The sequence below is a fragment of the Prunus avium genome, chromosome 5 (genome assembly GCF_965620075.1).
Source record: "Prunus avium chromosome 5, drPruAviu1.hap1.1, whole genome shotgun sequence".
In the NCBI taxonomy this organism is placed as follows: Eukaryota; Viridiplantae; Streptophyta; class Magnoliopsida; order Rosales; family Rosaceae; genus Prunus; species Prunus avium.
Window position 1 is genome coordinate 11,569,992 of NC_142288.1, and position 27,780 is coordinate 11,597,771.

The 27,780-nt window shown below is 40.1% G+C and overlaps 2 protein-coding genes across 9 annotated transcripts; both read left to right on the forward strand.

The window, feature by feature from the left end:
* Positions 1-9,645: 9,645 nt before the first annotated feature.
* Positions 9,646-15,769, forward strand: LOC110768271 (protein CYCLOPS-like). 8 transcript variants are annotated; one of them, XM_088252898.1, is made up of 14 exons: positions 9,646-9,664; positions 10,221-10,351; positions 10,472-10,725; positions 11,299-11,354; positions 12,027-12,167; positions 12,342-12,390; positions 12,469-12,521; positions 12,949-13,643; positions 13,935-13,973; positions 14,107-14,150; positions 14,248-14,296; positions 14,438-14,495; positions 15,042-15,170; positions 15,328-15,769. In XM_088252898.1, the coding sequence occupies exons 3-14, from the start codon at positions 10,540-10,542 to the stop codon at positions 15,449-15,451; spliced, it is 1,623 nt and encodes a 540-aa protein (XP_088109024.1). In that variant the 5' UTR covers positions 9,646-9,664; positions 10,221-10,351; positions 10,472-10,539; the 3' UTR covers positions 15,452-15,769. The 8 variants fall into 8 exon arrangements, with proteins under 8 accessions (XP_088109024.1, XP_088109025.1, XP_088109022.1 ...); XM_088252899.1 differs by lacking the exon at positions 9,646-9,664 and adding an exon at positions 9,946-9,964; XM_088252896.1 differs by lacking the exon at positions 9,646-9,664 and adding an exon at positions 9,987-10,134.
* A 10,016-nt stretch (positions 15,770-25,785) lies between these two features.
* LOC110768276 (Ankyrin repeat family protein) lies at positions 25,786-27,714 on the forward strand. The gene is made up of 2 exons (XM_021971980.2): positions 25,786-26,029; positions 26,931-27,714. The coding sequence occupies exons 1-2, from the start codon at positions 25,890-25,892 to the stop codon at positions 27,529-27,531; spliced, it is 741 nt and encodes a 246-aa protein (XP_021827672.1). The 5' UTR covers positions 25,786-25,889; the 3' UTR covers positions 27,532-27,714.
* The last annotated feature ends 66 nt before the right edge of the window (positions 27,715-27,780 follow it).

Here is a 27,780-nt window from a genome sequence, read left to right on the forward strand (position 1 = left end):
AAGTCATAACCGGCAATCCAGCCATTGAGGACACTTTTATCATCGGCTTTCAGAAGAAGGACCTAATCGGGCTTGATTTGCCGCATAATGACGCCCTCGTCATTTGCATCTAGATTGAACAAGCCCTAAGATCAACAAACTTGCCAAATCGCTCACTGGCTTCAATTAGGCCACATTAATCACTGTGGGAATGATTGACCTTGACATCCATTCACCCTCGGTGGTCTGCTCGCAGACCTTCATGGTCATCAATGAGGTCTCCCCTACAACGGAATCTTGGGCTGACCATGGATCGGCAAGATTGACGTCTCACATCTGCCTCACACCGGAATATCCGCCACCCCATCCCTAGGGGCGGAATATGGCAAATCAACAGTTATCAAGCCATGACAAGGAGATGCACAGCCCAAGGGCTAAAAAAGAGCAAACAGTTACAGTTCACACCAGTGATGCAGACTGCCAAAGAGGCCGGTTGTGTTCCCAACGGTCAAGCAGACCTGAAAGGGAAAGAAGTTGCCACCTCCCAATAGCAACTAAGGAGCCACGATCAAGACGAGGGAATCCGCCCAGAGGCCTCCCCTGACAAAGGTTGGAAGTCCAAGGAAGACATTGAGCTAGTACCCCTTGATCCTGACTAGCTAGACAGAAGAGCACGGATCGGCTCGTGCCTAAGCCCAGACGAGAAGGTGGAGTTGACCACCTTCCTCCATAACAACAAGGACGTGTTCGCGTGGTCGCCCTATGACATGCCTGGCATGACCTGCGAATCATCTGCCACTGGCTCCACGTCCACTCAACCAACAAGCTAGTGGCACAAAAGAGACGCAACTTCGCTCCCGAGATAGATAAACTCCTAGCTGCCGGCTTCATCGAAGAGATCTCCTACTCATAATAGCTGGCCAACATTGTTTTGGTAGCAAAGAGAGACCAAGGCAAGTGGAGAGTTTGAATAAATTACACCGACCTGTTGCGTCGATTTAGCTGCACCAAAATGGATTCAGCTGCATCCTCAACTTGTGATACTCGCAAGTGCACGAGCCGTTCGGTAGTATAGCATATGTAAGTGCGAGGTCGATTCCACAGGGATTGGTGATTGAATAATCCAATTCAGTTTTCCTACACAAAACAGAAAAACAAGAAAGAAAATAAATAAAACAAGAAAGAAAGAAAAGAAAATAACTCAAGCAGATAAGTTCCCAAGTTCAATTAGATTAACGGATTGATTCTAGCTAAAGTATGACTAAGCCATGGTGTTTGGTCCTAACCTTGTATTCCTAATTCGCTAATTTGATCATCTGTTGTCTAACCTAAACTAAGCATTAGGAATCCATTAAGCATAGAAGAACATTTTAAACAACCAAGTATATATCTAATCCCTGTTGTCGAATGTCCATACATACTCTTCCTATTCATAATTCAATTCGATTTAAAGCATGGTGTCTACTCTTAATTCAAACCAAGATAGCTAACATGCAAGCCTAAATGGTGATCAATCATTCAAACTAGCATATTAACTTATAAGCGTAATGAATAAGAACAAAAACCATAATTGAAACTTGGAAACTAATCAAACTTGAAACTAAAGAAAAGAATTTACATAACAATGAAAAGTAAAGTGGAACTAAGAAAACTTAAGGAGAATTTCAGCACAAAGAATTCATTACAACAATTGAAAACTACAAAGAGAAACTAAGAGAATTTGAGGGAGAGAAGAGAGGGGAGCTCTAGAGAAGTGTTTGAGAGCTCCCCCTCTTGGGGGTGTTTTATGAAGCTTGAAGACTTCTCTATTTATAGGGCTAAGAGAGAGGAACATCATGATGAATTCCAACACCACCATTCCTCTTTTAATACAATCCATAACTCCCACTTCATCTTGTCTATGTTAGTGTGGTTGGAATCAATTCCATCCCATACTTATTTTGCTGCACCTCAAGCTTTCTTCACATGGAATTTCAAAGGCGTTCAATTGTGGCTGCCTTTTGCTGTCAACCCATGTGGGTTTTCATTTGGTTGTTGGGAAAAACGATTCTTCTGAACCAGGCTTGGTGTAGGAAGGCTTGAGGTTTTAATATGTATCTAATGGGGCTCAAATTTGGATATGTCATAATAGACACCCATTGGAACAACTTTTATGAAGAATGTATTCCCATATGAGTAGTACAAGTGTACGTTTGGGTCTTGCAAGTTGACTGCTGAAAATAGACTGGAATTGACAATGCATTGCAGTCAAGTTGTGGGCTTGTTTTGGGCTTGATCTTCCCTCCTAAAAAATCTGGAAAAATCTAGATCTTCAAACCCTTTGAATTATCTTTCCAAGCATATGCAGCCCAACTCAAGAAAAAATCGGAAAGACCTTCAAATGTCATTTTTGGCCCAGTAATGCAGATGCTGCTGAATTTGAACTTAAGCTGCCAAAACTTGTATAACTTTCTCTAGAAGACTCGGAATCATGAACCGTAAAATTCTCCAAAAAACTAGACTTCCGTATCTTTCCAATGATGTATGGCTCGTTATCTGGTTCTTCTTGAGCAAGTACAGTCCAATCCGTGAAGTTGACTGATCTGCAAACACCGTTTTGAGCTAACTTGTCTCCAAAATGCATTTAATGAGTCTCAAGCTTATTACACTAAAACAAACACAAAACTTATTAAAAGCACAATTTTAACTTAAAAACATAACCAAATCATAAGTTAGAAGGATACAAAATGATATGTAATTATGCACCGATCACGACCTCAACAAGGCATGCCCCAAGGACAATTTCCCACTGCCGAGAATCAACCAGCTTATGGATTCAACTTCTAGCAATCAACTACTCAGCTTCATGCACGCCTACTTCGGTTACAATAAAATCCTGATGGAAGAGAAGGACAAGGCGAAGACCTTTTTCATCATCAGGAGAGGAACCTTCAAGGTCCCCTTTGGGCTAAAAAACGGCGGAGCGACCTACCAAAGGCTCGTGAAGAAAATTTTCAAGGTTCAAATCGGTAAAACTATGGAAGTCTACATGGACGATATGCTAGCCAAAGATCCTGAGTGTGCAGACCACATCAAGAACCTTGCCGAAGCATTCCGCCTGCTCCGACAATATCGCATGAAGCTGAACCCAAGTAAATGCACGTTTGGTGTATCGTTCGACTGATTCTTGGGATACCTAGTCACTCAACAAGGTATTGAAGCACACTCATGCCAAATCAAGGACATTCTCGAGATAAAGTCACCCTCAACCGATTCCTCTTGAGATCTACCGATAAGTGCATACCATTCTTCAAAGCTTTGAAGAAGGGACAAAAAAATAAGTGGGATGAGGAGTGCTAAGTAGCTTTCCAGAATCTGAAGACTTACCTCACTTTGCCTCCCCTGCTCTCAAAACTAGTTCTTGGTGAAGACTTGTTCATGTACTTGGCATTGTCCAGCTCAGCCGTCAGCTCAGCTCTCATCCGAGAAGAACTAGAGGCCCAACATCTGGTATTCTACACGTCAAAAGCTCTCCTCGATGCAGAGACTCACTACCCGAAGTTGGAGAAGCTCATTTTGGCCCTTGTTATTTCTGTGAGAAAACAGTGACCCTACTACCAAGCTCACCGAATCATTGTCATGACCGACTTTCTTTGACACTTCTCAACGACTAATGAAGTGGGCTATAGAACTAAGCCATTACGACCTCCTCTACCAGTCGAAGACTGCAATAAAAGCCCAGGCTTTGGCAAACTTTGTCTCAGAATTCACTCAATCGGCTGAAGAAGAGAAGTTGGTCAACAAAAACACGGCGAACTTGACCAACCCAAAGACACGTGGCAATTGCGCGTAGACATGGCATCGAACCAAAAGGGAGCTAGAGCAAGCATCATCATAATCACCCCGGATGGAACCCTGTTAGAGCAAGCTATCATGCTTGGCTTCTCGGCCTCGAACAATGAGGCAGAGTACAAGGCATTGCTTGTTGGCTTGCGCTTGGCAAAAGAGCTATCAATCAAGAAGTTGGTCATCTACTCAGATTCCCAGCTGATCACAAATCAAGCCTCAGGAGAATACGTGGCGAAGCACCCAAGGATGATTTTATAACTTAACAAAGTCCAAGAGCTGTTGAAGGCATTTTCTACCTTCACCATCCAACAGGTGCCCTGGGTAGAGAACTTGCATGCAGAAGCACTGCAAGCCTGGGATCAGCGCTGGATACCCAGTTCAGACGCTTCATCCCAGTCGAACACCTTAACTGACCAAGCATTGAAGAGACAGAGTAACCGGACTTGATGCAGATTGACGAGGATCCTAGCTAGCAAGATCCCATCATTGACTACTTGGTGAATGAGAACTTGCCAAAAGACAAGTCCGAGGCCAGAAAAATCAAGCAGAAAGCTGCGAGATACTACATGAATGACAACATGCTTGTTCGCAGATCATACTTCGGTCCTTATCTCACCTACATCAAATACCCGCAAATGCTCAAGGTGCTCAGCAAAATACACCGCGACGAATGTGGGAATCACGCTGAGGGCAGATCGCTTGCCTAGAACGCTCTCATCATAGGCTACTTCTGGCCCATCCTGCGCCATGACTCCACAAAGTATGTTCGAAGATGTGATTGATGCCAAAGCTATAAATCAATCCCCGACCTACCAGCCGAGGTGTACAACTTGCAAAATAGTCTATGGCCATTCATGCAGTGAGTCATTGACTTGGTGGGATCTATGTCACCGGCACCTACCAAGAAGGACATAATGATCGTTGCCAATGACTACTTCACTAAGTGGATCAAGGTCGAGGCACTATCCTCTACCAAGGAAGCCAACGTTGAATCGTTTATCTGGAGGAACACCATCTGTAAATTCGACTGCCCACAATCGATAGTCACCGACAATAGCACATAGTTCGTTGGCAGGCAGATCACCACTTTTTTGCGAAATATGGCCTCATATAGAATTTGTCAACTCAAAGATATCCACAAGGTAATGGCCAAGCAGAGGCATCCAACAAGATTTTACTAGACTGACTGAAGAAAAGACTAGAAGGCGCATAAGGAAAATGGGTCGACGAGCTACCAGGAATCCTATGGGCTTATCGCACAACCAAAAGAAGATCGATCGGCCAGACACCATTTTCCCTGGCCTATGGGATTGAGGTAATCATCCTCCCGTACATCACAGTTCCATCCATGAGCATTGAAGTAGGCAATCTTGACCAAAACTGTAAGCAGATGAAAGTCAACCTTGATCTGCTTGAAGAAGAACGAGAAAATGCCATTGTTCGAGTTGCAGCTTACCAGTAGCAGCTGACTTCTTACTACAACAAGAAGGCCAAGATCATACAATTTCAATCTAGAGACCTTGTGCTTAGAAAAAACTTTCATCACAGCACCAAGGCAAGGGTCGAAGAAGATGAAGCCCAACTGTGAAGGCCCCTACATGATCCACCGGTCTAGGGGTAGAGAAAGCTATACCCTCGACACCTTAAAGGGGAAGGAAATTCTGAGACAATAGAATGCCCACCACTGTAGGAGGTATTATATGTGAAGCTCCTAACTGACTAGCTTAGCTCCAAGCCTCCCTCACCTCCGTTGAAGACAAGTTACTTTCGATGTTGTCACACCAACATTAATACAAGTTCAAGCTTTTCTTTCAATGGAGTATCTTATGAGAGCTATTGACATGCCTCCAGACATAGGCCAAATGGGCCACCCTCATCTACATATCTCTAGACATACACTTACGGGAGCTATCGACATGTCTTCGAACATAGCCAAAAAAGCTACTCCCATGAGAGCTATCGACATGTCTCTAGACATAGGTAGAACGGGCTACTCTCATCTACATGTCTCTAGACATACACTTACTAGAGCTATCGACAACTTTCTGGACATAGGGCAAACGAGCCACTATCATCTACATGTCTCCGGACATACACTTACCGTAGCTATCAGCATGTCTTCGGACATAGGCCAAACGGGCCCCTTACAAAGATTCAACTGCTTCTACATCCACAGCATTGATCTGCTCACCTTGAGCAGGAGGCACGTCAAGGTAGAGCAGTTCAGCATCTTCATCTTCGATGGGGCAACAAGAAGAAGCACCGTTACTGCAGTCCAAGTATCCCAGCTTTTACGCATTATTAGCAATCTCATCCTTGGACACCTCCATGCCTTCAACATGGGTGTCAAACTTGATCATCAGCTTGTCACAGTTTTGGGCTAGAACGGCATACTCATGTTCGAGGTGAAAGTAGGCCTCTTTGTGGTCGAGCAGGGTAGCAACAAGATACTTGAGCTCACAATCTTTTTGGCCAAGAGAACTCTTCAGTGCATACATACTCTCCTTCATCTTAGACATACTCTCCTTCATCTCGTTCGAGAGCTTGTTAGTCATATCAGTATTCTTCTTTGTTCAAGAGCTTGTCAATCAGATCAAGATTCTTCTTCGTCAGCTCATCGAGCAGAGCAGAAAAGGGGGAAACAACAAACGAGTTCCGCATGACCCCAACAGCAAAAACCATCTCCTTTTGAAGAGGATACATGGCAGCTTCTTCTTGCTTATTTAGGGAAAGGCTCAAGAAAGTGTCAAGGGCGCTAGCCTGATGTATATGGTCAACCAGCTTGGCACAAGCAGATAGACTTGACAGGAAGTTCGTTTTGAGCAGATCAGACAGATGCTCATCCCTATCAGAGCTATCACCAGCTCCCGGACCAGCAGTTCGCGCAACTGAATGACTCTTTGCTCGAGTATATGACTCTCTAGCCCTCTTGACCACAGCCTACAATACTAAATCAGCACATCCATATGCCACATATGATCGCCTTGACTCAGACTATCAAAAAGCTTGACGCGAACTTGAGCATACTTCTCGCAACGTCTCACCTCGAAGAAGTAAAAGAATTCCCACACTATCAAATCCAGCTTGAAGAAGCGGCTATGACTTTCATTGTTGCTTTCATTGAATTAGAGCAGCTTGAAGCAACCTAGGCAAAAAAAAAGCCCAGCGTGCTTCTAGCTCCAGTGCGTGTGCCAGCCCAGCTCGCGCTTGCCCCAGCCCAACTCATGCCTGCTCCAGCCTGGCCCAGCTCGCGCCAACTCCAGCATGAGCCTCGCCTACTCACCCTAGTGCGAGTCTCAGGCCCACGACAAGCACCTGAACCCAGCGTGCCTCAGCCCCAGCTCACCCTAGTGCGAGCCTCGCCTACTCCTACCCACATGATTACTTAGGCTTATCCTCTCCTCCTCGCTGCCAAAAATCAAAGAGCAGAATTATATGTTTGAAGGCTCAAGTTAATCTACCTTGGGGTGCACTCTTCTCCATGACAAGCGATGCAATCTTCCAAGAACTCTCTCACTCACAAAAAATGGGGGAAGAGACTTTGCAATTTGAAAAGAAGTAAGGAGGAGCCCTATATTTAAAGTAGCTGAGGTTCCTTGACCTACAAGGAGCCCTAAGCCCATTCCAACTGGGAACCCAATTTCAAAAAAATTAGCAAGTCAAAGACCTCTACCACTCAGAAGCCCAAGTCACAAAAGGAAGCCGAGTTGCAATTGGACAGCCCAACCATTAATTCACACCTCCATGCTACCATGTGCCATGTAGAAACTGGGAGACATTTGTGGAAGCAAATATTTACAGATCCTAGGTCAAATAATTAATCCAATCAATTTGAGAATTATTTGACTAAATTAGGGATCCTTACCATAATTGTGGATTTGATTTTAATCAAATCCCTAATTAACTCAATCTCTCCAAATTAGGGGAGAATAATTCCTTTCCATGTGTGGAATTATTTTCTCACAAATCCTAGCCGTCACTCTCTCTCTCTCTCTCTCTCTCTCTCTCTCTCTCTCTCTCTCTCACACACACACACACACAAGGCTCTGGCCACCCGGTTCACCCCGAGAGAAATCTCCGTACACTTTGTTAGCTACTGTTTCTCCTATACACAGTTGACCTAACATAGGCATTGGAAGGTCTTTGGCCAACACCCCCGGGGTGTGGTATTTTTCACTCCGTGTTGTTTTGTGGGGAGAAAGAGAAGCGAAGAGGAATAAGGGATCTTGAGACGAATATTCCCTAGGGAGGAAAATCACTCCCACAAGTACCGTAGGTGACCACTCATATCTCTCGTTTGAACATCAACACAAGGGCAGATTTATGCCTAGACTGGGGTGGGCTCCAGCCTAGGGGAAGATTTCTAAATATTAAATATGATTTAAATTTTATAAGTTTATTCCTACTCCAATAAATATTAGCCCACTGCACCAAATAAATATAATAAACTAATAATAGCCCAATCTAAGTAAAGTAAATAATAGCTCAATCCTCTAATTAAAATAAGCCTCACTTCTGAAGCATATAGGAAATAATAAACATCAATCCAAACCTTTATAAATTTGATTAGAAGCAAAACTCACGCCAAGACTATACCAACTTGAGCTATTCTAATGGTATTGATGTTGGGCTACACCCACAGAGAGCAAACACAAAAGATTTCTTCTAGCCACCCAAAATGCCATATTTGAACCTTGAGAGCCTAGAGGAAATAGCTCTCCTCCTCTAAAAAAATTGTACCAATCTATCTTCAGTGGGTTCTTTAATCCTAGTAAGTTTTTCTTTTATATATATATATATTCAATTTCCAATTTTAATTGTTGTTGTTAAGTTTTTGTGATTTAGGGTTTGGGTGAAATTTTTTGGAGATTGTTGATACATGTTTTATTTTTGCAACTTGAATTATTAATTAGCATATATGTTTTTTGTTGTCTAGTATTTCTTGTTAGGATATCATGTCACATGATGATAATAGACCGACAAAGAGAGGAAAAACTATTTATTTATTCTTCAAAAAAAGTGGTAACGATAACAAGGATACACCTTCTACTTCTAATGTTGATACTTCAATTCCTGAGAAACTTTTTGAACTCAGATCTCAAGTAGTTGAACCTAAAGAGTTTGATATTGCTTCTTTAGAACAGGATCCTTGGAAACGCATTCCAATTTGTGAACACCCAATCAATCAACGTGATGAGATTCGAAGGGCAAGCTCTTTAAATTTTTTTGCCATCGAACATATTTTTTGAAGTTGGACAATGTGTTTAATTTGATATTTATTTATATTTTGTACTTTTTGGTGTTATATTTGCTTGTAATGTGACTTTGTTTGATTTATAAAATTTTATTTACATTTTTGTTTCAAGAAAAAAGGCTTATAATATATCTCCTCTAGAAAAAAAAAATTATTTAGCCTATCCCTATAAAAATTCCCGGATCCGCCATTGCATCAACACACATAAAATAAAAGAGGTAGGTTATATTCATAGAAGCATGATTAAGAACGTTCATGACCAATTCATAGGCAGATTTGACACTTATTGGGTCCTCCCTAAATGCACCCTCCCCACTTAATCTCCCTAGGTCATAAGCCTTCAGACTGATCAGCAAAAACAAAACAAAACAAAACAAAAAGAAACGGGCTTGCAATGGAGCAATGATTTTTCTTTCCTCTAAAATTTTGCCACTTGACTTATATTAAATTCCGAATGGACCATTACCATATATAAAAAGTCTACTACTTCCCAAGCCTATGACAACGCCCTCCCAACGGCTACACTTTTTAAATAAAAAGCAATCAAGGACGGATGCACCAAGTCCCTTTCATTGCTGCCATCATTTCATTGCTGTTTCTGTGGTAAATTATCATCTGGACTTCTGCATATTGTTTATTATTTTGATATGAAAAAACCAAAAAATAAAAATAAAAAATTCACACATTTTTTGTTTTACTGAAAGATTACATTTTAAAAAAAAAATATATATATATATATAAGGGATATTGGGGATATGAGGAATCAAACTTGAGACCTCAGGTGCTAAGATAAATGCTCTTAACCACTTGAGCTACAAGTCTTCCTGTGTTTGACGAACCATTAAACAATTGAAGTAACTTACTGCAGCAAGAATAAACGTTTCATGAGAAAGAAGAGACAATGTATGGTTTTGGGAATTTTTTGAGAACCCGAAGTCATAGATACCGCGGTTTTTATAATATTTAGTTTTGTTGACCACAGCCCAACAAATGCTTGTAAAATTGCTCAAAAGAAAAATACGTGTAATGTTGGCATATAATGTCTTGGTACTTAGGACCTTTTCTTTATCCATGTATGGTTGGTTTTAATGTTTGAACTCTTCCCCAGCTGGTGTTATTGTTGTTTTGATAATTCACAGCTGGTGTTATTGTTGATCAGGTCAGACTTGAGACTTGAGAGATACAGTTTCTTGTCAACTTGGTTCGAAGTCGTTTCGCATGAGTAGCAAGTTTGAGAGGGATCAGAGGATCATCACCTGCTTCAGTACATAGTTCAATTATAGCTCACAGGTAATATAAGAGTTGACCCTTTTTGGGGGGCTTCTATTTTTTTGTTTGTGGGAAAAGTTAATAGTATGGTCAATGAAGGAAATAAGGGAAGCTCAGTGAATGATTCTTTTATGAAACCAGAAAGCAGTCGGCAGAATATAATAAACTCGTTCGAAGGTCAGGTGCTTGCAAGAAGTGAGGGGCAGCAGATGGAAGGAAGAGGGCTTTCTGACTTCTATAGGAATACAAGTGAGGAGTTGATCCTGAGATCTTATATGGAGAGCTCAGTTGCAACGCCTCTACCAACCATGGAGATGCTTGGTTTTAAGAATTTGTCTCAAAACTTTCGTACAGATAGCGAGGAGCTCTTCAAGAGCTGGCTCACAACTGGAGAGGCAAGCAGCCGTGTTATCCCTATATATTATTCATTGACTTAATTCTGGTTGACAGTTGATCATTCATCGGATGTCTGATAAAGTATCTAGCTTTGAGTCAGTTAAAATGGCATGTCATTCACATTCAAATACCATTCATTCCATGGGACTATGCTTCATTGTCTCTCATTTATGATTTTACTCTAACTTGGCAGAAATTCCTACTACAGAGCTTGATGAAACATTGAGCATTTGTTACATGGATTTTGATAAAAATCTGACTGGATATCTGAAAGATCCCAGCCCACTGATTTACTGACAGTTTTGCCCTATAGCATTTTTCGATAACTCTACAGTCTGATACTCAAGTCATTGGTTCACATACATTTAACAAATTCAATAGAAACTGGATGATATGGATTGATCTCCTAATCTGCTTTACCATCTAATATAACTTATCAACCAGCAGAAAAAATAAGGCTGCCAAAAAATAAATATGTGTAAGCACTTGTAGGTTTGGGCTCCTTCCTATACATGGCTTTCTATCCCATTCCTGATTGTCTTTTTTCTTTGATTGGCATATATCCTGTTCAGACCAATTGCTTCAACACATCAAGCATTGCACATCGTACTCGACAAGGATCACGGAGGTAAGTGGGTTGCAGTTCTAGCAACCTTTAAATGACAAGCATGTAAAATGTTGTTAGTTTCCAGACTGCAAGAATGTGGTACTTATATGGGTGTGTAATTGTTGATTCTTTAGCTAAAAATGATGCAGGGACAACATACTTAAATAATGAAGGGAAAGTGTTGATCTTGTATGTAATATCCATTAGCAGCTACCACAACAACAATGAAATTAATTCTCCTAAATTTACTATCTTTTAACTGAATTCTCATTACTTTACTTGAAAGTAAAGCGTACCAATAAAATCACTCAGATTCTATGTTCTGTTTCTAGTTGGTATAGGGTTAGTCTAGTTACCTCTTGTTTCCATGGATCTTAGACCCCTTATCTTTCATGAGGGCTTCCACTAAACATTGTTCTGCAATGTTATTGTAATTTCAAACTGCATAACCTCTGCAAGTAAATGTATGATGTATTTTTTATGATCATCGGTATGCCTCTGTTTAAATTTATTGCATACTAGATGAATATCTTGGTTGTAAAAAATGGTCTATCACGTTGATTTTTCATTGCACCTGCTGATTTATTCTCTCATTCTCTGAATTTTTTTTTACTACTTTTGAACTTCAAGATCTTGTCATCCTGATTTTCATCTTCTTGGTTTCCTTGCTCATAATTACTCCATACATCACAGGATATCTACTGAAATTGCTAGTTTGTCTGGTCAGCAACATATTGGTCTACTTCAAAAGAAAAGAAGCAATGATTGTTTATATCCACAAATTAATGTCATGCCTGACGAAATGTCTGGTGACAACAATCAAAATTCAATCAGGTGGCTACTGCTCCCTTCCAAGAAGTTGTCGTGTAACATATATGTGTATATAGTATGTGCCCCTTATGTTAAATTCCGGGAACCTTGAAAATGTTAAATTCACATTATGATTTTCTTTACATGGTAAACATTTGTCAAGATAAATATTCATTTAGTTTGGTCTCAATTTGTCAGGCATGGTGTTGAAAGAGGAATGCAGGCTAGTGAGTTATATTTGGCTAAGGCATGTTGATATTGATCCATTTCAGGATTTAGTTCAAGGATTCTTCATGTTATATCTAATATTTTACAATTAACGCAGGCCTGGTTTCACAGTTCTCAGCCTATGACAAGAAGCCGATCCTCTGAATTACGGTATTGTATATACATTTGTTAATAGATAACAACAGAATTTGAGTTAAAACTGTCTTCTGGAATCAGTTCACAATTGATTCTATAGAGTGTTTTCATGCCCTTGGTTGAGGCCTCAGTTGATGTTGTAAAAAATGTCAAGCCCTTTATTTTGGGATTTGGTTCTTTGACCCTTGGAAACCCATATAATATTGAATTTTTAAATTATTTTTGTTCCTTATGGAAACCATTGACACATAAATATAGAGTTTATTGGGATCTTCAGAATATCCACGTAGTGTTAGAATACAAAAATAAAGGTTTGCTGATATCCTAACAACTTAAGCTTGTAGAAATCATTAAACCTTGTAAATTATCTGTTCTACTTTGCTTTTATGGAGAGAACTGGCATCATCTCATTTCATTAAATGATTACATATTTGAATGACAGGAGGAGGTATGTTGCCATGCAAAATGCTCAAACTACAGTAGGTCTGGAAGGCCTGCAGACTGCTTCAGGGAATTGCCCCAATGTAGTTAAACAAGAATTTGCATTTTCGAATGCTTTCAATGATCCTTCTGTTTGTGAGGTCACCAATCAATTGGGGACCTTCATTTCTCCGTCCAATTCATCATCATCCACTTTCAACACCCCACAAATGAGTGACATGGATAAAGTTTCATCCGTGGTGAGCATGCTAAAGGGTACATTAGAGCGCAAAAAGCTTAGTAACCAGATTGAAAAAGAAGGTGTAGAAGATGATAGCTCCAATGGCCTTTTCTCTGCTCAAGAAATTATAGTCAACACTGGTTCTGATCAAGGGCAAGAGGATCGAATTCATGAAATGGCAGGAACATTTCAGGAAGTATCCACTATCCAAGTTAATAATCATAGAATTACACAAAACTTTGAAGGATCCCTGGATCTTGAGATGGAAGGTTTTGTAAATCTCAGAAACCCCAACCCTTTAAGCAGAAACTCTCAAGAACCTTCCCAAAGTGAATCATCTGCTGCTGCACCAGTAGTTTCATCTGGCTTTGATGCGTGTGATGGTCCCAGCAATTCAAGTCAAACACTGAATATTTGTGAAAGTTCAATGAAACGAGCTGGAAATAGGAGTTCAGAAAATGACTCTAGATCTAAAGGTAGTCATTTTACACAGTTGTAATAGATAACTGCATCTTTTCTTTTCTTTTTGCACTTCAATGGGACTCCTTGTACTTGTTTCATTTCACAAAGTACATGAAAGTTCGTACACATTTTCTGAAAGATAGATCATAAGCACACAAAGTAACTATGCCTGTGTAGAAGTTTCTGATGCATATACCAACCTTTCTTTCTTCCACCTTTATGTATAAAAACGTGTATATCATGAAGACATATTGGCAGGTCTCCTGTAAATTAATTGTGGAAAGCATTACTTTCAAATCTTTCAGGTATTTTGAATGCTGAAGCCCTTGCCAGAACAGAGTGTAGTATATATTAGTTCCTTCCATGCACAAAGTTAGACATTTATTTGATGTGGGATATTGAAACACAGCATTAAGCGTTTTTTTTTTCACTATTTTTCTTGAATTAGATATTCACTGCCTTTTCATGCAACTGTAGATTTCAGAGATCGGATAATTGGAAATTTGAAAGATGATCAAAAGGTATACTTTACTGTTGGGTTGTGAGTGTTGTTATGAAAATATGGTGCCAATATTCAAAAAATTTACTGAGTCCATTTTAACTGGACGTATTTCACAGAGGGGGGAGCGTTTAGATCGATATGGATCTGTGACATCAGCTGTTTCAGGTATGCTTGAAACTTCACCATCATGAATGTGGCTTTCCTCTTAAGATGCTGCATCTATAATTATAAAATAAAATAACTCTTTTGAAAAGATGCATTACTGTATTATTCAGAGTCATGGCATTCTCTCTAACCCAAAAAAAGGTTGTGCAGTGGACAAGGAGGATGCCACGAAAAAACGCAGGGTGGAGAGGTCACGCAAGTACGTACACTGATATCTACAATGGGGAAGAGTATTTCCTCCCTGGAACAAACTCTGTTCCTCAGAATTTGAGTTCTTTTTTTCCTTTCATTCCATTTTTGGCAATGGGAATAGATTCAGTTAATTGGCTAACCATTCAGTTGCAGTCACACAACACACATATCTGACATCACATGAAACATCATTCCATTTCACTAATTATTTGAAGTATTTCTCTTTCTTTCATTTTTACTGATTAGATGCAGGCGTAGGTTATGTTTAATGCATGAGTATCAAAGATTGTGAACTTTTATTAGGAAGTCTAGAGGATGAGAAGTTGAGGAGGATTGTATGTTAAGGTCAACAGAGCTGAAATAAAATCTTTAATTTTGTAGGCAACTATGAAAAGTATCTATAAAATGAGAACCAAAAAGAAAAACTATCTATAGAATGCTACATGTCTTAATATTTGTAGGCTACATGAAGCAATAAAAATTATGTAGAAAGTGCTACATGTCGTTTAGAGCTGCGACAGTTATATTTATCTGAAGTTTGTTGTTGATGTAGAATGGCAGAGGCAAAGGAAAGGAATTCAACTCCAGTAATTCCGTCAGATATACAATCTGTCTTGAAGCGGTGTGAAAATCTTGAAAAGGAAGTGCGATCCCTCAAACTTAACTTGTCCTTCATGAATAGGTAATGGAACAAATTAACTTATTTACTCAGAATTTTCCATTTTGATGTTTCCACGTATCGAGAATTTTCCATGAATTAATGCTTTTGTTTTGATTGCTAGAGACACTTCACGTTCCATCTGAGATATATTAATTAAATAAGTGTTGCATTGTTTCAGGAAGGATTCTGAGCAAACTAAGCAGATAGAGGAGCTGCAGAAGCAAAATGAAGACCTCACGGACGAAAAAGAGCGACTCCTAGAGGAGATAGAGAGGATCCTTTCAGAAACTGGCAAGATTTGAAAGTCCATCCTAGTTTTGCTAACTAGATTTCCCTCCTCTTTAAGATCCTGAGAATTTTGCAAAAGTTCAATTGGGGTATGTGTAGAAGATCCATGATCCTACCCTGATTGCAATGAACACAGAAAAATGTAATGCTTGATGCACACGTAAAGCATGGTTTGGTTTATTTTCTGAACTTAAGTTTGTGAATGTCAATCTGTCAGTTAACAAGTAAAGTCTATATATAGCTACTTTGTCTGGTAAAATCTAATGCGAGCAGTTTATTTGTAACTTCGGAAACTGTGGGAGTAGGGAAGACCAAGTTGCATTGTTTCAATACACTAATATGCTTGTTTTGTTGGAAAGGTGATTGTTCTCCTTACTTTAGTTGATTGTTCAAAACGATTCTCGAATCACAATGACTTCACCTCCCAAACTGTTTGCTACTTTGGCAAGTTCAACTCCCATGGCAAAGGAAGAAGAATCATAAAAGAAAGAAAGAGAAAAAGACTACAAACTTAAAAGAGAACCATAAGAAACTTGCGTAGTGTTGGTCTGACTTATTCATGACATGTGATCAACTTTAACTAACCACTTGAGTTCAGTTGCCTCCATCAGACTCATGATCCCCTTCTTTAATCTTCTTTACATAAATTAGGTCGTTCTGTAGAATTGCATGAGGTTAAGGGAATACCACAATAATGTCATATGACATCACTTGTTGTATATCCTCCTAGAGTGTATTCTTTGGCAGCAAAAAGGGTTCCTTAAAATTTATTAGGGGATTTAGAAATACGCACAGTGGAAGAATAAAGTGGGAAAGCATAACAAAAAACTAAACAAGTAAAAGTTTTTGATACCAAATATAAATAGGGTCTACCAAAACGAGCGCAATAACTAACATCCTTCACCTAATGAAGTGACCGGACCCAAAAGCCTGAAAATAAGGCCCAGAGACCCTTTATTTGCGCCTTAGGAGGCCCTCAGGATAAAGAGGCTGAACAGGCCCATTTTCACTCATGCAATCGGACCTAAAGGGATGACGCGTGGGCAACAACGTCCTCGGTGTACGCAGCGCCTGAGTACTTCGCCTAGAAACCCATGTTGCTCATATGGAAGGAAAAATCAGCCTATTTCACCCAAAAAGGAGAGACACACGTCTTTTTGCAACTCATTAGTCACCCAGAAGGTGCCACGTCACTAACCAACCTTCAATCCCACATCAAAACAACACGAGAAGTGGAGCCGACTCCCTTAGTATAAAAGAAGCGTACTTTTCAACCAAAAAGGTAATCTCAACTTCCTCCATACTTGAGTATAATACTTTTCATACCTCCTTTGAGGGAAGCACTTACTTAGGCATCAAAGGGTGGTTGGTAGTTCCTCCACCACCACTTTTCAATGACCACTCCTTGTCTTCTTGTAGGGATTAGCGTCTAGAATCTTACCCTTACTTGGCCACTCCAAGTGAGGTCAGAATACATCACCAAACACCATTGTCAGCTGAAGAATACTCTTGAGGGAGGGTTGACTAAGGCTAACTTCAACAAAAGTAATTTTAGAGATGTGAAGCCCGAACGCTACACATAGCTCCTACATAGACTTACTTAATAAAAATCTTTTCAGTTGATATGATACAAATCTATTTTGTTTGATTTATACAGTTCAAATGCGATCAAGAAGGTATTTATAGGAGTCACTTCATAATGATTGGATAATGTCACATACTTCTTTTAAACCTTTCATATTCATAACTCTTCATTCATGAACTCATATTAATAAGAGCAATGTGTCGTTTCCCCCCTTGAATTATGACCCTAATCGAACTTACCCCCCATGAACTAAAAAATATGCCAATTTAGCACCTAAATTAAATGAATTCGCTAATTTTTCCCCTCTTGTTAAATTTCAGATGATTTCATCCAAAGTTTCGTCAAAATTCACACATGGAATAGAATTGGAGGGTAATATAGTCATTCTAACACTTTCCCTACTGATCCTCATATTCCCTAATAGCTTGGCACCAAAATAAAAATATAGGAGTATGATAAGAGATTTTGAAGTTTCATGGGCCCTGTCCGATATTGTTGTGATTATAGCGTGGCAAGATATTGAAGTTTATTTTGTTGGTAAAGACATTTTTTTTCTCCGTCTCCTATTAACTGGGGACTTCCTTCCTTTGCCATTTTGGATAGATGGTGGTTGTTGTGGTTGACTGCTGGTCTGTTAGCAATTTTGTTGTAACTTTTTGTTCGGCAATATTGTAGTTTTTCTTTTCTTATAGTAGATCTAACCTTATCTGAAATGAAATATACACATATGCAATAGATCTAACTTTGAACGAATGAGAAGAAAGAAAGAGAGAAAACAGAGAATGAGAAGAAAACAAGAGAGAGAGGAGGAAGAAGAAGAGAAAGAATTAGAGAGAGGAAGAAGGGGAAAAGAGAAAGAGAAAGTTGTAGAAGGAAAGATGAAAAAGCCCGCGTGAGAGAGAGAGAGAGAGAGAGAGAGAGAGAGAGAGAGAGAGAGAGAGAGAGAGAAGAGAAGGAAGAAAAAGGAAAAGAAAGTGTATGTGCATTAGAATGACTATAACAGTTATGTCCCACATATGAGGCTCAAATGTGAATGTGGACGGAACTTTGGATGAAATCATCTGAAATCTAACGGTATATGTGAAATTAGCGAATTCATGTAGTTCGAGTGCTAAATTGGCAGATTTTTTAGTTCATGGGGTAAGTTCGATTATGGTGATAATTTCATACATATACATGCCCTATTTACTTAGTCCTTTTGCTTAGTTTCTTACAATTCTGAGTCATTTATCTCTCTTTGTGTGTTTTGTTGGTCAATAGAGCAAGAGAGCATAATTCAGGCAATTCAAGCATGTTAAGGCCTAATTTGGATGAATGAAAGAAGAGCTTAAAGACAAGCCCAATTTGGGGTACACTCCCTTGTCAGTCCAATTTCGTAGGTCACATTGCAAGCCTTATTTTAGCAACCTACACAGCTCAGATGAGGCAACATCCTTCATGGAAGTTGTGCCAATGGGTGTCTATTATAACATATCCAAAATCCAGCCCCATTGGATAAATATGGGGTCCGTCACCCATCAAACACAGAACCATGCTCAGGATGAATTTTTAATGCTCTACCAAATGAGTTAGCAATTTTTTCAGCCTTGACTTCTTCCTCCGACCTTGGATTGAGCCAAATGACATGTGGTTGAAAATATAACATTTTGACTTCAAGATGAAGGCTCAAAGTCATCATTTGCTTAAGGAAAGCCCAATCTGTGAGCCTATGAAGTTGTTGGTCATGCTGACCTAAGGATGAGCTAAGTGTGCTTGGTCATTCTGACCTAAGTATGAGGTGATTTTTGATGGTGAGGAAGTTAGGTGAGCTAATTCAAGTGGAGATTTCCAGCTGCCAAAAGAAATAAAGATGATGAAGTGGGTGTTGTTGATGAACTAATTTTCAATTACATTGGTGTGTTAGGTGAAGTGGGTGTTCTTGGTAAACTCAATAGTATAATCTGATTTCACCTAAATCTTGTGCCTATAAATAGAGAGTCTCCAAAGAGCTGAGGGGAAGAATTCATATTCCAGATTTTATACTTACATTGTACACAAAGAGGGGAGAGTTGAGAATCACAAAGGGAGAGAAGAGAGAAGGCAACAGTTGGGAGGCTTTGGCCTCCTAGCAACCATGGGAATGAAGTTTTTCCATCTCTAGCCTGATGTCCCTAGCTTCTTCTTCTCCCTTTTCCTTTTAGTTTCTTCTTGTATTTCCATAGTTTTACTTTGTTTTAATAAACACCATGATGATTTTAAGTTTTTGAAGTTTGATTGGTTTCCAAGTTTCAATTTTAGTTCTTGTTCTTATTCATTATGCTTATCAGTTGATATGCTTGTTTGAATGTTTGATCACTATTTAAACTTGTACATTAGCTATCTTAGTTGGAATTAAGAGTAGACACCATATGCCTTAATTCCAATTGAACCATGAATAGGAAGAGTATGTATGGACATTCGAGAACAAGGATTATATACATGCTTGGTTGTTTAAAATGTTTTCCTATGCTTAATGGATTTCTAATGCTTAATTTAGGTTCGACAACAAGGATCTAATTAGGGAATTAGGAATACAGGGTTTAGACCAGACACCATGGCTAAATTATACATTAGAGAGAATCAATCTTTTTACTTGAATTGAACTTCTTAACTTGATTGCTTGAAACAAAGAATTGAATTGTTCCCTAGTATTCTTGTCGCAATCATCTTTAAACTTTGTTTCCATTTCTGTTTTGGGCAGGGAATTGAATTAAATCAATCTATCATCAATCCTCGTGGGATCGACCTCGCACTTACACATGCTATACTACCCAACGGCTCGTGCACTTGCGAGTATCACAAGTTGAGGATGCAGCTAAAATCAATTTTGGCGCAGCTAAATCCGACACCAACAAGTTTTTGAGAGGGGAGAGTTTCTTACATTTACATGCCCTATTTACTTAGTCCTTTTGCTTAGTTTCTTACAATTCTGAGTCATTTACCTCTCTTTGTGTGTTTTGTAGTTCAATAGAGCAAGAGAGCATAACGGGGACAAGATGAAGGATGTCGAAAGTTCAACCGTAGCTAATGATGAACTTTTGACAGTTACGGAGGAACATAACGGGGACGTTGTGGCAAGTTCTTCGGGTATGGGTTCTACTTCAATTTGGATTTTAGATTTCAGATGCTCTTATCATGTGTGTTCAAATAAGAGTGTATTTGATACATATGAGGAAAGGAAGGGTAGCAAGATTTCGTTGAGGGACAAAACAAGTTGTGATGTTTTGGGAGTGGGAATAGTGAAGATCAAGATGCATGATGGTGTTGTTAGGAGCCTTAATAAGGTAAGGCATGTACCGGTACTAAGAAGGAATCTTATTTTCCTTGGCTCTCTAGATAGATAAGGGTATTCGTACAAGGCCAAAGAAAGGAATCTCTTAGTCACATAAGGTTCAGTGGTGATTATGAAGGAAGAGATTCAACCTAGCAACTTTTATCAGCTTTTCGGGGGAAAGAAAGTTAATCAAGGTTGTATAATTAACAGTTTATCATCAAAGGTGCTTGATTTCAAAGGTGTAGAAGTGGCGAAGTCAAATGACAAGGTCCACAAGGGTGAAGTCAAGACAAGGGATGATGGGGAGAATGTTGTTGGGTCGGTGGCAACCGAAAAGGTACTTCTTACCAAGGTGGTCATGGAATAAACTCCAAGGCCGGTGGAGCTTGGCATAAGTGTTGAAGAAGATGGGGATCAACAACAAACTCACAAAGGGGTTCTACTTGAGATGGGGCCTTCATCACAAGCAAGATTCGGGCCCAAGGAAATCCATCAAATCGTCCCAAGGTTTGAGTGGAAGGACAAGGTAGATTCAACTACATTTCGAAGTGCTTTTGGGGGCATGAAGAGGGAAGGTTGGATGTGTGCTTAGATGAAAAGGAAGGAGTTGGGTCATAAATCCAAGAGCAAAGTTGGTGGCTGCGTGGGGATTTATAGAACAAGGGTTGGTATGCAGTGTGCATATCAAGGCATGTCAAAAATTCAAGGTTCCAAGAAGGTGAGGAGCGAGTAGTTCGGTATGGGGGATCTCTCTTCTACACAAGAGGTCTAGGTGGCCCAAGTTTAGCATTGGGTGGAGCACCTTCTCACCTAAGGTGCGTTGAGGCAAGAGGTTTCTTGCCATGACGGAGCTCTTAGGTATTACTAGAACTATTTCCAAGAGGTTTAAAGAGGTTCTCGGAGTCAATGATGTTCCCAAGGTGTTTAAGGCTAGCCAGGGTAGAGATTGTTGAAGTTGGCTCGCTTAATTATCGGGTCGCCCACTTGTTTTCTTGCTTGGCGTGTTTTGTCATTTTACACCGGTTTTGGGTATTTTACTAGCCTATTTGGGCCAGGTTAAGTCTTTGATTCCTATTAAGATTGTACTTAAGTCTTGTGAACTATAAATAGGCACTTTAGTGCTAGGTTTCATAATATGAGAAGAGAGGAGAATTTTAGAGTGAATTTTCAAGGGAGAAACACAAGACAGAATTCAAGGGTGAATTATTTAGTGTTTACAAGGGCATCAAAGGGTATGAGCAATGGTGAGAGAAAAGAGAGCTAGAGTTCTTGTGAAAGCTAAGGGGGTTCAAGATTGTAACCAAAGTTGTTCTTACATACTAGTTGTTGGGGTCTTTTTCCGTCGGAAGGCTCGTCTGGGCTTGTTGATTCTCGAACCACCATAGAGTGGTGGATTAAGCCTTCGTTGCCCCTTTTTCTGAGTTAGCGAGGACTAGGCCCAAAGCATCCCGAGGGAAAAGCATGTCCCAGGGGGTACTCTGTTCTTCTTCCAGCGGCTGCGTGTTTGATGTTGACGTTTCCGGCAGCTTGACGAAAAGTTGAAGATGACTTGCTGATGTAGATCTGAGATTATTTTAGCTTGGCATGAGAGCTTGGAGTGTGGGAGCTAAAGATTCACAAGTTTAGCAAATGAGAATGCATGTGCTTGGCTTGGTGTTGGATATGCTTGAGTTTGGGGTGTTGATGATTTGTTATTTGTGGCTTTGGCTATGGCTATGGGGATTTAAGAGTTTCAAGAGGAGGATGGGAGGAAAAGCTTAAGGCTTGAAGGCTATGGTATTTATAGCTTGGAAGGGTATGAGGAGGACGGAAAATCTTGATTGTGATGGTTGATGAATAGCTGGGATGATTGCTGGAATGCTTGCAGCAGCCAAAGGGAGAAAGGAAAGTGGTTCGATGGTTGTTGGGGGCTTGAGCAACCAAGAGATGTTGGTTGACAGCTGATGGGATGCTTGCAGCAGTCAAAAGATAGAGGTTGATGGCTGGGATGGCTGCTGGAATGCTTGCAACAGCCAAAAAGAGAAAAGAAGATGAGTTCTCATGGTTGTTGAGAAGCTTGCAACAACCAAGAGAGGCTGGTTTTGGCTGGGCAAATGCCTCCCAATTTATAGAGGGGGAAGGCTCTCTTTGGTTTCCAATAGGTAAAAGGAAGTGTTGGAACTAGTTTATTTCCTATGGGTAAAAGGGAGCATTGGGGCATTCTTATTTCCAATGAGTAAAGCTAAGCATTGGAAAATGACTATTTCCAACGGGTAAAAGGAAGTGTCAGAATTGGCTTGTTTCCAATGGGTAATAGGGAGTGCTGGAAAAGGCTTATTTCCAACGGGTAAAGCTAGGCATTTGAAAAATGACTATTTCATATGGATAAAAGGAAATGCTTGGAAAATATCTCATTTGCTTACCCACATTGGAGAACTCTAAGTAATGGGCTTGGACTTTGGTGCTCCCAAGTAGCTAGCCCAAAGTCTCCATTATCCAAGAGCTTCCGTGGGCCTTGTGGACCTCCGTAACCTTCCACACCACAATCCCTCATGCAAGCCTCGTAACCACATGACTTGGGTTCATGTAAGCTTGATAGGTGATTGACAAATGAAAAATGTATTATTGGCTTTGCATGGCATGGACACTATTATTTATTTAATGAATTAATTCCCAAAATATAGCTTGGATTAATGCATGACCAAAATTATATGTTATATCGGGCCTTAAATGTCTTTGGGCTTCTCGTGACTTTTTTGGGCCTCAACACTAGTGAATTTCTCAGGTGGATCACCAATAAGACGTAGGCACGAGGCCGAACCTCTATAAATCTTTGTGTACTTGTGTGTTTGTTTTACTCTGTTCATGGTGTGTGTGTTTTATTTTTGTTGAGGCCCAAAAAAGTCACGAGAAGCCCAAAGACATTTAAGGCCTGATATAAAATATAATGTTGATCATGCATTAATCCAAGCTGTATTTTGGGAATTCATTCATTAAATAAATAATAGTGTCCATGCCATGCGAAGCCAATAATACATTTTTCATATATCAATCACTTATCAAGCTCACATGAACCCAAGTCATGTGGTTTACGGGGCTTGCATGAGGGATTGTGGTGTGGAAGGTTACGGAGGTCCACAAGGCCCACGGAAGCTCTTGGATAATGGAGACTTTGGGCTAGCTACTTGGGAGCACCAAAGTCCAAGCCCATTACTTAGAGTTCTCCAATGTGGGTAAGCAAATGAGATATTTTCCAAGCATTTCTTTTTATCCATAGGAAATAGTCATTTTCCAAATGCCTAGCTTTACCCGTTGGAAATAAGCCTTTTCCAGCACTCCCTATTACCCATTGGAAACAAGCCAATTCTGACACTTCCCTTTACCCGTTGGAAATAGTCATTTTCCAATGCTTAGCTTTACTCATTGGAAATAAGAATGTCTCAATGCTCCCTTTTACCCATAGGAAATAAACTAGTTCCAACGCTTCCTTTTACCTATTGGAAACCAAAGAGAGTCTTCCCCCTCTATAAATTGGGAGGCATTTGCCCAGCCAAAACCAGCCTCTCTTGGTTGTTGCAAACTTCTCAACAACCATGAGAACTCATCTTCTTTTCTCTTTTTGGCTGCTGCAAGCATTCCAACAGCCATCCCAGCCATCAACCTCCATCTTTTGACTGCTGCAAGCATCCCAGCAGCTGTCAACCAACATCTCTTGGTTGCTCAAGCCCCCAGCAACCATCGAACCACTTTCCTTTCTCCCTTTGGCTGCTGCAAGCATTCCAGCAATCATCCCAGCTATTCATCAACCATCACAATCAAGATTTTCCGTCCTCCTCATACCCTTCCAAGCTATAAATACCATAGCCTTCAAGCCTTAAGCTTTTCCTCCCATCCTCCTCTTGAAACTCTTAAATCCCCATAGCCATAGCCATATCCATAAATAACAAATCATCAACACCCCAAACTCAAGCATATCCAACACCAAGCCAAGCACATGCATTCTCATTTGCTAAACTTGTGAATCTTTAGCTCCCACACTCCAAGCTCTCATGCCAAGCTAATATAATCTCAGATCTATATCAGCAAGTCATCTTCAACTTTTCGTCAAGCTGCCGGAAACGTCAACATCAAACACGCAGCCGCTGGAAGAAGAACAGAGTACCCCCCTGGGACATGCTTTTCCCTCGGGATGCTTTGGGCCTAGTCCTCGCTAACTCAGAAAAAGGGCCAACAAAGGCTTAATCCACCACTCTATGGCGGTTCGAGAATCAACAAGCCCGGACAAGCCTTCTGACGGAAAAAGACCCCAACAATTTTTAAGAGGTTTGTGTGTGTGTCGTCGCATAGTCCATCAACGAGAAGGTCTTAGAGTGTTTTCGCATAACACCCACACCAACAATGCATAAGTTTGTGATTTTCACTGCTATTCAGAGAGTCATCAAAGTATAAACAACATTAGAGTTGTTGACTGTCCACTAACCTAGGCTCTCTGAATGTTCCTGTGCCTGAACCACCTGGACTTGATTTTCATAGAAATCTAAAAAGATCAAAACTCTTGTTTTAGTTGCTTGAGTCAGAGAATCCGGGAAAGGGTAGGGAATTGATTGTGTTGCAATAAGGAACGTCTTTAGGTAACATGGGTATGGGAATTAGGGTTTGTTATATTATTATTATATATTTGTTAATTAAAAATAATTATATCATTTATTGAGCTGGGTTCAAAATGGGGATAATAATATTGTACCTGGCCCATCTCCATTCGAGTATCTTTAAAAATAGGGGATCCCCGCACACCCCCAAAATCTCCCCACTTTAGAGCACTTCCATCCATCGACTACAGCCCGGGCAGGACAGGGCCCAAGCCTAGGGAAGATGTTCCAACGGGCCAGACTTGCCAGGACAAGGTGCAGGTCCCACGAAACCAGGCCAGGTCGCAGACAAAACGAGCCTGTGCTCTAGATTGGGTTTGCTGACGTCAGCAACAAAAAAATATTTTTTTTAAATCGAAAAAAATTCTAAAAATTCAAGAATTTTTTTAAATAAATATTTAGTCATATTCTTCACTTCCCACACCAAAAACCCTATACAAATTCCTCTCCTCATATCTCATGTAAATAGTGATTGTCGTGGCAAATAAGTGGAAGTGCTCTTAGGGCCGGGAAATAAACATTATGCACGTGCCAGCAAATTTTCCTGTTTGTTATATTTTTAATTTTAATTTTTGCCACTTTTTCTTTGTTTTTCATCCACTGAAAGAAAAAACAGAAGAACCAAGGTGGTTGGTGTGAGTGGTTCGGCACTCTCATTCCTTAAGAGAGGTCAGGGGTTCGATTCCTGCTCTCGTACGGAGTCACCATTTTGGCCAACACTTTACCCCTTACGGGCCGACCCGGTGTGAGTGGGGATTAGTCTGGGTTGTGGTTAAGGCTTAAAGGTGCAACCCATAGTTGGGGCACATACAAGACCACCTCATGGTTCAGACCAAAAAAAGAAAAAACAGAAAGAAAAAAAAGTAGAGGGTTTTCGCGTTTCAGACATCTTGCAGCACTCAAATTCAATTGTTTTTGGGAGCGTCCGCATACTGGAGAGAAGGGAAATGGGAAATCCACAGAAGTCGAGTAGTTGGAGCCAAAACCTTCATACAGCGGCAAGGTCCGGTGATCTAACTGCAGTACAGTCAATTCTCAGCTCCAATCCTTTGGCCGTCAATTCTAGAGATAAGCACTCCAGAACTCCGTATCCTTCTTTTCCCTCTTTACAAATCTCTCTCTCTATCTCTCTCAACTTGATGAAGATTTTATATTCTTCTTTCCTTACAAAAATAAATGTGGCAATGCATTTTTTTATGTTCCAATTGAATTCTTCTTCCTATGATTTGTTATTTCCATGATTATTTATCGAGAAATATTTGGTGGTATGCTTCAGTTACTCGAGGAGCTCTTGCCTCTGAGAAAAGAACCCAATAACCAGTTTCGGGTTAAGTCGTTATACATTTCATTTTTTATTTTTTATAATTAATCAGGAGGGTTCAGCCCTATACATTTCATTTTTTATTTTATTTTTTAAAATTAATCATGAGGGTTTAGCCCGATATAACAGAAAACTGATATATGCAGTGGGGATGTCTTGGATTAGAAATTCTATGAAACAGTTTTAATTTGTTTTTTGTTAAAAAATGATGCCATATAACATACAAAAGATGAGTTGTTTTATAATAAGTGTAGCTGCAGAAATGTGTTTCAACTTGTTTCTTGTGATTTGAAAATTTCACCCATCTGATATGTAGTACATGTGTGATTGCATTTCTCATCCGGTATCTAGAGAGTGCCTGATATCTTGCTGTGGTAAGGGATGGCCGAATCCATTTCACAGAGTCACCCGAAAAAGATGTATCTAGTCACGACATTGTTCATGGGATTTTAATTTGTGCTTACTTGACTTGTTTCACTTAGGAACTAACGTACTATGGCTTTTTTGTTGAATATTTATTCATCGTCGAAAACTGTTTATTGTTCTAGTCTAAACCTCGAAATCACTTGGTTCTGCTGTTTTTTTGTGTTGTTCAAGTTTCAACTTCCTACCGTTCACAGTGTAGAATTCAAATTAATGTTTCCTTGACAAGTGATCTTGATCAAAGACTGCATTTAGCAGCATGGTCTGGGCAAACAGAGGTGGTGAATTTTCTGTGTAGCCACAAGGCTGATGTTGGTGCTGCTGCTATGGACGACATGGGTGCTATACACTTTGCTGCCCAAAAGGGACATTTAGAGGTTGTTCGCACTCTCCTTTTATCTGGGGCTTCTGTCAAAGCTTACACTCGCAAAGGCCTCACTCCACTGCATTATGCTGTTCAAGGGGCCCATGTAGAGCTTATCAAGTATTTGGTAAAGAAAGGTGCAAATCTCAGTGCAAAGACAAAAGCAGGGAAGACCCCTCTTGATCTTGCTAGCAGTGACGAAGTCCGCTCGTGTTTGAAAGAGTGTGAAAGGTCATCTGAGAAAGGAGGTCTGAATGACAAAGAGAAAGATGAAGAATCTGATCCAAAGACATCCCTGCAGGAAGAAGTGAAATCAGAAGGTGAAGCCGCAAATTCTGGGAATGATAAACCGGCTGAAGATGAAAGTCTGAAGAGGAAGGCAGAAAAAGATGATTCTGAGGAAGCGTCAGGGGAACGGAAAAAGCCACGAGTTGTATTGAATCATCTTCTAAGTGCTGATGATACAGAAGACGAGGAATGAAGCTTCTAAAGGAGACTAGTATGGTAGAATGACTTTAATCAAGCAACTAACTGCTACACTGACTCACATCAACATGTAGCTCTTTGTACTATGTTATATAATTTCATCGGTTAATGATTGTTGAAAAGTATATTGGTTCTTTTCTTTTCTCCCATCTTTCCAATTGAAAACTGGTTCCAGTCATTCTGTGTTTTCTTTCACTTTGCTTGCCAGCATGATGGTGTCTGTCTTGAATTGGTTTCACGGTCA

What these genes read in the sequence shown, in the direction of transcription:
- LOC110768271 (XM_088252893.1), top strand. Translation starts at nt 10,417, where the DNA reads ATGGTCAATGAAGGAAATAAGGGAAGCTCAGTGAATGATTCTTTTATG. An exon ending in AACAATCAAAATTCAATCAG is followed by an intron (nt 12,168 to 12,341) that starts GTGGCTACTGCT and finishes TCAATTTGTCAG; the next exon opens with GCATGGTGTTGAAAGAGGAA. An exon ending in AAATGACTCTAGATCTAAAG is followed by an intron (nt 13,644 to 13,934) that starts GTAGTCATTTTA and finishes CAAATCTTTCAG; the next exon opens with GTATTTTGAATGCTGAAGCC.
- LOC110768276 (XM_021971980.2), top strand. Translation starts at nt 25,890, where the DNA reads ATGGGAAATCCACAGAAGTCGAGTAGTTGGAGCCAAAACCTTCATACA. An exon ending in GATAAGCACTCCAGAACTCC is followed by an intron (nt 26,030 to 26,930) that starts GTATCCTTCTTT and finishes TCTTGATCAAAG; the next exon opens with ACTGCATTTAGCAGCATGGT.